Raw genomic sequence first — 12,156 nt, 5'->3', positions numbered from 1 at the left:
GAAAAGACATCAAAGAAGGAACAAGGAGTATCCACTGTCATCATAAACTGTGGCCTTTAACAGTATTTGCCAAACCATAATTTTGTTTACTTAGTAAGAGAAGGGGTCTGTAGGGAAGAAAAGGCATAGCGGAGCATCAGAATCCTCTGGGCAAGCCAAAACTATCTCCAGTATTTGCCAATGTTACTTTCCTGATATTTTTCACCAACCTTTGTTGAGTGGGTTCACAGTCCTGTTCTGTTACATTGAACACAATACAAAACTCTTCAGTAATGCACTTTATGATGTGTAGTTAATAAGTGCTCTTCATTGTACACAGAATTAAACAATATATTACTACATCATGACTTAGTCTCAGAAAATGTACTAAATCCCTCTCTCAGATAAGCCAAACGCTTTTTGAGTAGTTTGTTGTGGATACTGCTCTGTCCACATTCATCCTTTTTTCAAATCAAATTTCTGTTCTCCCTGCCATACACTACAGACATGCAATGTACTTTAGGATTCTGTATAGTATTACTCCTCTATACTTAAGTTTCCACTTTGTTTTCTTCTTACACTTTTCATATATCCAAGCTACATAAATCTGACCTCTGCATACCTCTTGTATTTTAAATTCTGTACCACCCCCCACACTGCACTCTATGAATCGAATTCTTCCTCTAAATTAATCTGCAAGCTCTTCATACTTAAAATACACTTTTTCCAAGATAATTATATAGGAATAGTATTTTTAAATGCTCTCAGCAATGTAACTTTATGTTAGGTGGTACACAATGAGGACATTATTTAAACTTTTGGACAGTAAAATTACCTTCAGGTCCATTTCATGATAACAGAGTAAACAGACAGGATATATAAATATAACATAACTGGATTCAGGGGACTATTTTCCTGGTGAAACCTCATTAAAAATTCAATCATAAGCTCAATACAGTCTACAGAAAACCCTACCAGTTTAAACCAAATCTCAGACCAGCTTTTACACCATGAATTTTATTGTTTTTTTTTAGACAATGTAGCCCTGAAACACAAAGTAGAATTTTTTTAGCAACTTCCCCTGCCTAGTCATACAAGGTGGAATGTAATATTCTCGTAACAGGTATCTGCCACTGTAGATATAGAGCTTAAAAACTACCTTTATATCATAACTGTCCCAGGATATGGACAAAACCAGCTTTTGTTAATGACTTAAAACAGTTAATGCTGATCAGTGCTAAAACCATTGAAAGATAATAAAAGAGAATTAATAAAACTTCTAAGATGTAAGAACTCTGTACTGAAATTAAATATCATTAGAAAGGGAAGGGACTGTATGTGCTACTTTTCAATAAAGGAATGATACTCTCATATATTTAGCCCTGCAATCAAAATGGTGGAAAAAAGGTGAAATGAAGAAACCATAGGAACAAGAGATGACACTATTTTGATCCTTTTGCAGTCTTTCAGTGTCTTTTCCTTACCTGGCCTTCACGAGAAAATTTAAAGGGTGGTTTGTGCTTAATAACACTTGTGGCAAGACGAAGTAGTCCTGTAAGTCCATCATCTTCTATATTACCATCTTGATGGTCAAGGATTTCTCTGCTATATATACAAAGATATACAAAAGAAATGTTAAAACTCTGTTCTACTAACAGTAAACACAATGCAACTTACAAGTGAATTTACTGTTAGCAAACCTTACCTCCGAATGCAGTCAGCAAGATGTCTTGCTAGAGCATCTAAATCAAGCAGTGTTGTCTGAATAAAGAAAATTGAATATAAATGGAAAATAATTATGTACTTCATGAATTACAATTTATAAGCCTAGTCTGAAACTGTGGTTATGTTTTTGGATTAAATTTTGTTATTGCGCACAGAAAAACAAGGACAATTAAAACTCATCTCTCAAACATGCTTGCAACAATTTTTTATTATATTTTTATAGATGTGACGGAACTGATTTTTTGAGATCAGTGCTGTACAGGTCAAATGAAATAACATTCTTTCAATTCCAGATCCCACAAATACACCATCTCTACCATACCGAAAAAAAAACGGAAGCGCTTAATTGTCATTTCTCACAAGAACACAGTCTGTTATCAGAAGGCTGAAAAGTCCCATTAGCATTTCTTGCTTGAGAAACATGCAGAAGTAGGCAGAACTGCAGGCTAGCTAAGCGATTCAATTCATAAAACAGAAATGGAAGGAAACTGAGCAGAGGAATGGGTGGAGGGGATTAAAATCTTTGCCTCTGCTGGGAACATTCAGAGTCAGGAAAGGACAAGACTTTTCCCTTGTGGAGAAACTAGAATTAAGGCTTTATCTTCCTTCCCTTCTCACACTCCTGACAACACTGAAAATGAACTAGAGAGATTTATGTAGGACCACCAGCCAGCACAAGCAGCTGTAGAGTTTGCCCAAAAGGTAACTTTAACCCCTCAGAGATGTTTCAGAAGTTGTGATGAAGTTTTCTAACCTGGGCTAAGTGGCTGTTAACAGAAATTTTCTTCCTCTTTCAACTTTAGTCAAATACTTGATTACCTCCTCCTTAGACTGCATTGAAATTATCAGTGAAATCTCACAGATAATTACAGTATTCTCAGTGTCTGTTGCACAACTAGGGTGAACTTAGGTGAAGGTATACCCATTCCCCTTTCTTGATTCTACAGGTTCAGTATTTGAAGCTTCCTTTGGCCAAGAGCTACTAAATACACATGAGAGAGTAGGGAAAACTGGGAGATGGGAAAGTTCACAGCAGTTCATCGTATCTTAAGTAAAAATGTCTCATAATGAAGTAAAAGTGGTCTGAATACCCGAATTTTAAAAATCATACATGCATACGAATGCAAAGTAATACCTACCTGACTTGCATCTTTGACATGTATGTTATCAATCAGTTTGCACAGCAGCCAAAAATATTCCTTACAACCTGGTCGCAGCACTGTTTCTTCTTCATAATCCTCTATCTGTGGAAAGAAATCGTTTTTGTTCTGAAGTACATCAGACAAAATAACTGTGTATTAAAAAAAGTAGTAAATACATTAACTGTTACAAGAATATTACTTTCTTCAAGCCCCTATTTAAGATAAGCCAACTACAAGAACAATGTATTTTACAATGGTAACAGCGTGTATTCTGGTTTTGCAATATTTATTAATTTATTAATTTGCTTGAAAGACTGTCTGGATGATCTGCCAGATCCTTACAAAAAAACATTTAGAATAGTATTGACTCCATCCTACCCACTGCAAATTGCAAAAATTTTCATTATTAGACTAGATAGAACATGAGAATCTTTGGCTGAATTCAGCATTAGTTAGTAAAACTGTAACTTAAACTGAACAAACCAATCTCACCTGAAATCAAATGTCACAGAGGGTCACAAGAATAACTGCCTGACAGACCCAAAATCCAGCTTCACACTTCACTGCCATACAGGTCCATACAAGTGCTCTCCTCCAGATCTAGCTACACCAGCTCAAGTCAGCAGAGTCTCCCCTGATACGCATTGCTAGTTCTACAATCCCTAAATGACTTTAGGCAAAATCATCCAGGTTAATTCAAACCATGCCTATTAACCCACATATATTAACAGTGAGAGCAACTCCTGACGTAGCTTTGACAGCATCCACAGAATCTCTTCCACTTAGTAGAGCTGTGAGGACAGTAATTCTCCAACAGAAAAACAGCAGCAATTGACTGGTGAACAATAACATTCAGCCACAACAACAGAGGGTACCTATGTACACGTAAAACAATGACTTACCTACATTTAAAAGGGAAATCGAGGCATACATTGGAAACACAACTGTTAATCCCTAACAGTGTGTTATGTTGACACTAAAATTCCACAACAAGAGCACTTCCTAAATGCTATTCTGCATTTCTCCATGCACAGGCAAGCTCTAAATTTCCTGCAGTGTTACAGCTTTAACTACTTTTGTGACGTTTTTGGAAGCACCTAAACTAGAATTCTTAACATCTCTGTATCAGAAACAGTACATCAAACATAATGATAATGTGCTATATTTTTTTTTTTTTTAATATATTAACAAAAGTAAGTTTAAATAGATCTTTGATAAAGTCTTGTAATTTCTTAAATTCTTACCCGGATCGGTTTCAGAGCTTGAGCATCTGGGAGAAATTTTAATAACGTTGATGCAGCCAGCAGCAGAAAGGATCGATTAATTGAGTCTCCCCCATCAAGGCCAGAGAGAGATAACTTGTATAAACCATTGCAAGACTCATGGCGAACGGCCGTCTTTATGAAAAATAAAAGAATTAAATGATTACACACACTCTACTGATTTTCTTCCTTTTGCTGACTTTTCTTTCATATGTACATCAGTTCCTCTCATAATATCTATCAGCTTATCAAGGTAGAATATGTCTTTCTAAAAACACATCTTACAAAAGCGTACATTTAAATTACTTACAGAAAAATGCAAAAGATACCGTTCTAGCAAAGAAGTTGATTTGCCTGTACCCTTTGTCTCTTGAGTTATGCATTTTCTACAGTAAAGATTACAGCCAGTTACCAAAACAGAAAATATTACCTCACATTAGGGCAAATTAGGGAAATCTATGTGACTCTGGAACTTATACTTACTCACTCCTAACCATATGGTTAGTTTGTTTAATTTCACTAGAATAATTATTTTCTTAAGAAAAACGTCCAGAGTTTATCTCTAATCCAGTTTTGGAAGTTTGCCCTCTTTTTTCTCCAGGGTTTTTAAATGGAGCCAGCATGTAAGCTTTTTCTGTGCTTGAGTAATAAAGCAACAGATAATAACTATCACATCATGTCCACATTGCACCTTTAAGCAATCACTAGTAAAACCAAAAATTTTCTACTGTTCATATCTAAAATAGGCAATTTTCAAGTTTTTCTTACATCAGAAAAAGAATTACTTAAAGCTAGGCAAAGATCTGGCAAAGATAAACATTTTTATATTAACTCTCATTCACCACATTCTGTGATAAAAGGTATAGCTGAAAAAAATATACAATAGGGGAAGTATATTTAGACTGATGCATGTAAGAGGACATCACCCAGAAAGTTCAACAAATTACAGTGAGAAAATTACCTTCGAACAGAGGCCAAGAACAAAGACGAGAGTTTAGAAGAGTTTGCCATCAACCACATGTGCCATCTTACATGGTATTTTAACTACAACTGATAGCTTCTTAAACAGGATACCAAGTAACTGAGTGACATCCTGACTACTTCGAGCAGGAAACAACATGTTTTGAATTTAATGGTAGCTTGAAATCTAAGTTAATCTTGTTCTGTATTGTGCACTAATTAGTAATGCAATAACCTCTCCTTTAACATACCTCTGGAATAAGAAGGGTAAGTTTCTTTAGCCAGTCTTGCAAATGATCACTGTCCGCCAGACTGGATTTCACCAGGGAACAGCAGTGAGCCCAACTGACCAAGAGCCACATTGAATAATGAGTGACTGAAAGAAAATGAGGTAAGAGTAAATCACACTGTAAGTAAAAGAATAGGCTTTTTAGGTTGAAGGGTTGCATAGTTCTAGCACATATGACGCTTCAGTCATACTAATGTACAAGACTAAATCCTTACTGGCACATAAAACACAACCTAAACTCAGAATTTTACCAATATGCTTACTAAATACTGACCATTGTACCACTGATGACAATCAAATTAGATTTTTCTGGGTATTACCAATTCGGGGCACAACCCTTTCCTGCACCTCTACTTCTTCAGCAGTGAGCCAGTACTTTGCTAACGGGTTGCATCATGTCTTAACATGAGTATTTCAGGGAAATACTAACTACTACATCTGTTCCTTCTTAACAGCTAGGAGTAGGCAATATACAGCATTTACTGAGAATTCCATTTCATAGACATTGACATCTGCAGGGGAGAACAAAGTGGAAAAACTTTAGGCTGTGTATAAGCCTAGGACACACCTATATTTATGCACGACTGTGCTGTACTTTTGACAAGTACTTTGCTACAGACTTAATCTGACACAGGTCATGCAGACCTTTTTGTAAGAAACCTGCACAAGAGAGATAGATGGGGGAGCTCCAAGGAATTTTGGGCCCAGCATTATTTCTGTAAACCAGAATAAAAGTGACTATTAGTGACTCTTTTGTGGTGTTATATATGCTGCTCTGTAACAGCCCTAACACTACCAACGAACACAACTGTATAGCATTCTAATGGCGGAATAAAACAAACACATAACTTGGTGTCTTCAATACGCTTTCATTACTATTAGTTCATAACATACAGTTATTTTGCAGCACTAACCTTCATGTCTTGACCTGTGATCAGACTGAGCTTTCAACACCCTGAACAGGAAGAAGAAAAAGTGATTTGAACTTTTATCACAGAACGTAACAGATTATTACTTCGAAATGCAAGTACACACAAGTAATGACACTGTTACTCTTAAGTACCCACTAAGAAAGCTAAAATTTTAATCTTGAAAGGATTCGTTTATTGCAGTATTGAAAAATATCAACAATCACCCCCTTAAAGCTTTACTGACTACAAGATGGAAAGTCCAGAAAAATACCCATGACCCCTTTATTTTATCCAAAAAAGAAAATATGTAAAATGGAACTAAGAACTGACCCATACAGAAGCAAGCTAGTATTCTTCACAGAGAACCACACTTTGAACAAACATTTGCAAACTTTAGACAAATTTTAATTGTATTTATTTACTTACTTTTTTATAAATAGCAATAAAAGGTTATGAAACCAAAACCATATTGTGTATATTAAAATTATTCCTGCAGCTCAACTAGAGCTTAAGGTTAGGCACACTTGCAGTCTTGACTGGAAATGCTCTGAATGTCCTCAACAATCTTTTAAAAATATGGTAAAACACACTATCCATTACTTGGAAGCAGGTAATTCTACAACAGCGAATGTTGTAAAAAACCCGACCTCCCCACCATCAGTCTGCCTGTCACAACGCAGTCCTACACAGAAATGCTTTTCTCAGGACAAAAGGCAAAAAGGACAAAAATCTCTAATAGTCCATTTCCGAAGGTCAAGTTTTGCCTTCAGTAGATGCACACTCAATAAAACAATAACGGTAATTTCAGCAGTAATAAGCTAATGTTACTAGGATGAGAAAAGTAAGTCAAAACTGGCAGACCAGTAAGCAACTTGAAAGTGAATTAACTTTAATTTCTCCTTTAAAATGCCTTGAAATTGAGAATGTGAAGTTACAGAGAGAACAAAGAAATAGTTTTAGCCTGAGAATTTATGAGAGCATACCATATATAGTTTGTTACTCTATGTCTTCTACCCTGACCAGTGAGAGTTCTCACCACTCTTCTCTCCCACTCCTCCTATAAGGGTAGGATAAGTACCAGAAGAAGTGACTAAGAAAAGCAAGTCTAATGCCTATAGACTTAAATTTTTTATATGGGTGTTAATGTGGACTGCAACTGAAAAAACCATTTACTTTATTTAAAGCAGCGATGAAAACGTGCACACTTGATTAGCTTTATTACAAAAACAAAAAGATATTGTACCTAGGTGCCAAGTTGTCATATGTATAAGCAACTGACATAAGTCGCTGAATCAAACTGGTTCCCTGGACAAGTACAAGAAACACCTTTAAAAATTGAAGTCAAAAGAAAAAAAAAAAACACAGTTAATATAACAACAAGCTTTTTGATTTATTTTTAAATTATACACACTGTGTGAATCTAAAACAAACCCACCTGTGTAGAGGGAGGAAGAGCAAAAGACAAATAATATCTCCATAGTTAAAACTTATGTTTTTTATTAAAGCAGCTCTAAAATCCTGTGTTTCATTGACAAAGTCTAAATGCTAAAACTTCATTCTATTTCTCTAAGACAGACAATTTAACTGAATAGAAAGATGAACCAGTTATTCAATCTTTTTAGTAAAAACAGTATTTTTTTAAAAAAGCATAGACTATTTACTTCTTTTAAAAATTTCAGGCTTGAGAAGACAGTGTTGAGGATGAAGTTGTATACGTATATTACGCTTATCTCTGTCATCAACACATTTTATTGGCTATACATTCACTTAAATTACTCATTTTTAGAGAACCTGACAGGCTACACAGAATTTTCAAATCAAAGTCTGAAGAAAGTCTTTTAAAATATTTAGATAGTAAATGCACTGCAATAAAAAATATTCATCAAATGACAATTAAAAATTTAAAACTAGGTATAGAAACTAGTAACAGCATTTACACACAGACAATGTTAAAAAATGTAATACATTTGATCATTTCCATGCATCATAGTAGTTTGGGCAATTCAGGGATCTCTTTTGTCAAAAATACCTAATACTTAAGTAATAGTTAAAGTGTTTCCATGTGTAACAATGACAAATGCGAAGTCTGGCTCCAGTTCAGATATACACTTTCTGGCAATCACAGCTGGTCTTGGTCTTGTGTCCAAGAGAAATCGATTTACAATGAACATATCTCTGATGCCAAAATGTTACTGATTAAATATCAGGCTTGGTATACATCAGGAAAATAGCATGCAGAAATCTGGTAGGGAAGTTTACAGGTTTAGGTAAGTTTACCATATACTCACTCAGATATCCTTAGTAGAGAAAGTTATTTTAGTGTTTACTAAAGGAATCTAAAATGGATTTAGTGAGAATGGGGACAGCCCATATAACAGGTTATCATAAATAAAAGGAGTGATTAATTTTAAAAACAAAATCAAAGAAACAGGGATAAAGCACTGGAATTCTGAATTCCCAATTCATGTTTTCACCAAAAACCATTTTGGTTCCAGCTTTTTAAATCTGCCAGGTTTAAAGCAATTAAAATACTTTTTAGAGGAGACTAACATGTAAGATACAGATTGATATTAGTAACTTTTCCACTACATTATTTTATTACCAAAATAAAGGCTTCACATAACAAAGGAGTAATTTTTCTAAAGCTCACAAAATGGACATGCTATTTACCTCTGTTAAACGAGGTATATGAAGGCCCTTCGCATGGTCACTTGCAGTCTTCCTTGATTTGCCTGGCCATGTTCTTTTTCTGTGACTCTCTGCTACACCAGACCAGGCAAAGACATCATGGTAAGCTAAATCCAAATCTGAAGGATCAACTGCAAACTGGCATATCAGCTTCAGCAAGCAAGCAAGACAGTCTAGCTGCCACTGTGAATAAAAAGAAAAGGGAATTTTCCTTTTTGGGGGATTTATTTTACAAATAATTCTAGGCTTGCTATGGAATTTCAAATTAAAAGTTTAAGGAAAGTATAAAGGATAAACAGCTAGAACTTTAACTGGCAAACTAACTCACCAGAATAGACATCGAAGAGGAAAGTTATTAAAAATGTTACTTCTTACAATGAAGACATTTTCACGATCTAGTCCGATTAACATGTGCATTCAAGACATTCTGTTATTGAGTGGATGAAATGACACTGAGGAAATAGCACAGTCTCTACAGTGAAGAGCCTTTCCTGCGTTGTATTCAACTACAGCACAGGGTAATAAGTATGGCATACAGAAGTGCCTTCAAATGGAATATAATTAACCATGCAAAGACAAGATGCTACTTTAAAAATACCATTTTGTGTTGCAACATCTCTTGTTAGATGAAAACCACCGATTCATTAACTCTTTGAGACCAATTTTCACAGCTCTCAGCAGTGTGGCTATGGTCAAACACAGCATCTGCTCAGCTCCACCAGAAGGTGTGTGAAGAGAGTAACAAAAACAGAGCGCCCTGTCACAGCAACACATAAGTAGGTTGGCTACCTAGCACCTATACATCTAAGTGTTCAAGACTGTGTAAGTCAGGACTCTGTATTAGGGTACTTAATTGTAGAATTTGTTACTATTTTTGCAGTGTTGTGCATGCTTTTTGGACAGACCAATAAAACCAACCATACAAACTTTTGTTTATAAACTGAACAGAGAGGACAGCTTGTTTCTAATATTGGGATAATTTTAGAACAAACACATCAAAATCAGTTTAAAACTATCAAACTTTTAATGAAAAGTATACTTGCCTTCTCATAATTTCAGTAACTGCCATCAGTTTCATAGATACATACGTATGTTTATTAATTTACTACTTTCTATGTACATATAAGTCAGTGCTTGAGCTGTTTCATTTTTTTTTAAATCAAATGCCACAAAATTGAAAATAGAGGAATCAACTCTAATAAAAAAATCTTTTAATTCTGATAAGAATTTAGCTCAAACTAGTAGTAGAATAATGATCAACAAGACATTATATGAGAATGACTAATATTAATGTTCAGTATTGGAAAGAGTTTATTAACACCGTATTAACACAATGCTACCACTTTTGTCTCAACTCCAACAAGGGGAAATGGTATTTCTTGGTCTCTTCAAAGGGAAAGATAATTAACAGATCACTGCTTTTAAAATAGACTCTAATAGAAGTTTCCAAATCGCAACCTTCCCTAAAACAAGCAGGAAAAAAAAACCAAAACAAAACAAAACAAAAATAAAAGTACCCCCTTCTTGTTTCACGAATTTTGACTTTTTTAAAGAAGTGGGACGTGCAATAGTATTATCAACACAGTTGCAATCATTCCTAAAGATGGAACCCAGATTTTTTTTCTCTAAGGTGTTCCCATGATCTACAATTTTACATTCTACAAACTCAGATTTTTTAAGACTTGACAAAAAATTAAACCAAAAATACATAGAGAAATACATAGGGTGGTTTTAAAATATAAAAAAGTCTAAGTATGAAGTTTTGGTTTTTTTTTAAATAAAAGGAATTCTTCCAGGAATGTAAAATATTCCAGAAGATGATGCTATTGCACAGACTCTGGTGGTTTCAATTACAGAATTCATTTGTTTCACTTACTGCAGAAAAGTAACTATAACAAAGGCTGAAAGTAATGAAAGCCTTTAGATATCTTTACAAAAAAGCTATGTTATTCTGGAGGAAAAGGATCAATAAACACATACCACAGTCCACGATTCCTGTTCTTTAGGCTCTAAGATTCCAGAATTGAAAATTTCTAGTAACTGTTGGAGTCCTCCAGCAGCAACAAACTGTAAGTGTATTACGGAACCAGTATGAGAAAAAGCAAATACAGAAATATCACTAAATTCAATTAAATACCAATTTAAGTGTTAGAAATAAATAAATCTGATAAACTATTCAGCTGGATATTTTATGAAAAACAAAAGAAACAGTTGTCCACAACTATGCCAAATTTAGAGGCCTGTACAGAAAAACTTTAAAATGTTATACCTGAATTTGAGATCAAAAACTCTAAGATAGAAAATGTTTTAACTGTGGGGATTTTTTAATATCTTCTCTTGAAAAACTGTATTAAGTATCACAGAATACTATAGGAAAATCAAACCTTGCAGCTCCATGTGTTTTTACTATTTTCTATCTGATCTTCACTTGAATCATCTGAGTCTGGGTAAAGATCACTATAACTTCCCTAAAGATAAACAAGAACAATTCATTGTAAAAACAGTTAAAGAACTAAAATGCTATAAAATAACTCAACAATATATACTTTGGCTCAGAGAGAAAAACATATATGCTGTGCAAGAAACTTTATTACCGTAGATTCACGTCTTATTCTCCTGTTGGGCTTTCCCAAAGCTTCAATAATTTCCAGGGCATACAGAAGTTTATGGGCACTTTTTATTCGCAGAAGATCCTTCCAGCTAAAGCCATCATTACCCTTAAAAAATAAAAAAGACAGAAAACAATTAACACCATTATATGTAATGCTGATCTAAAAAATGCAAGGAGAGGATTTTTAAAGTGACATAGACAAATGACTTGGATTTTAATTTCAAATGTTATTTGAAATTAGATAATTTCAAGTGTATTTCTATACATGATTTATGATTTTAATAATGTGCATTCAGCAATGAAATTTGAGTAAACCTTCAATGTTATTATAAGCTAAGGTACACCCAATTTTAAAGTAGAGGAAGCCAAATGCTGTACTCTGAATTCTAACTTCCACCAAAAATTCGATGCATCTGTCCATAAAGAACTATAATACCTAAAAACTGTTCATATGTAATTTCAACAACTTTAAGAGGCAAAATTTTCATCTATAGGGCAAGAAAACAACGAGGTAAGTATCCATGTTTTGAGCTTATAGAAGAAAGTACAAAAAGATTACTATCACAACAGTCATACTCTTAAAGCAAGG

The 12,156-nt window shown here is 34.4% G+C and overlaps 1 protein-coding gene across 2 annotated transcripts in view; it reads right to left on the bottom strand.

Annotated features, from left to right (window-relative positions):
* USP34 (ubiquitin specific peptidase 34) overlaps positions 1 to 12,156 on the bottom strand; it is a 138,832-nt gene that overhangs the window by 48,397 nt on the left and 78,279 nt on the right. For both annotated transcript variants that reach the window (XM_042789260.1, XM_042789261.1), the window contains exons 31-41: positions 11,551 to 11,673; positions 11,341 to 11,424; positions 10,937 to 11,023; positions 8,939 to 9,139; positions 7,512 to 7,594; positions 6,272 to 6,312; positions 5,320 to 5,444; positions 4,091 to 4,243; positions 2,844 to 2,948; positions 1,685 to 1,740; positions 1,464 to 1,584 (exon numbers count right to left, since the gene is read on the bottom strand). In XM_042789260.1, the coding sequence (XP_042645194.1) occupies positions 1,464 to 1,584; positions 1,685 to 1,740; positions 2,844 to 2,948; positions 4,091 to 4,243; positions 5,320 to 5,444; positions 6,272 to 6,312; positions 7,512 to 7,594; positions 8,939 to 9,139; positions 10,937 to 11,023; positions 11,341 to 11,424; positions 11,551 to 11,673 (1,179 nt within the window). The remainder of the gene's footprint in view (positions 1 to 1,463; positions 1,585 to 1,684; positions 1,741 to 2,843; positions 2,949 to 4,090; positions 4,244 to 5,319; positions 5,445 to 6,271; positions 6,313 to 7,511; positions 7,595 to 8,938; positions 9,140 to 10,936; positions 11,024 to 11,340; positions 11,425 to 11,550; positions 11,674 to 12,156) is intronic.

Source organism: Tyto alba, unplaced genomic scaffold (genome assembly GCF_018691265.1).
Source record: "Tyto alba isolate M040663 unplaced genomic scaffold, T.alba_DEE_v4.0 Super-Scaffold_16, whole genome shotgun sequence".
Taxonomy (NCBI): domain Eukaryota; kingdom Metazoa; phylum Chordata; class Aves; order Strigiformes; family Tytonidae; genus Tyto; species Tyto alba.
The sequence above is the reverse complement of the archived record's forward strand: the minus strand, read 5'-3'. Positions and strand labels throughout refer to the sequence as shown.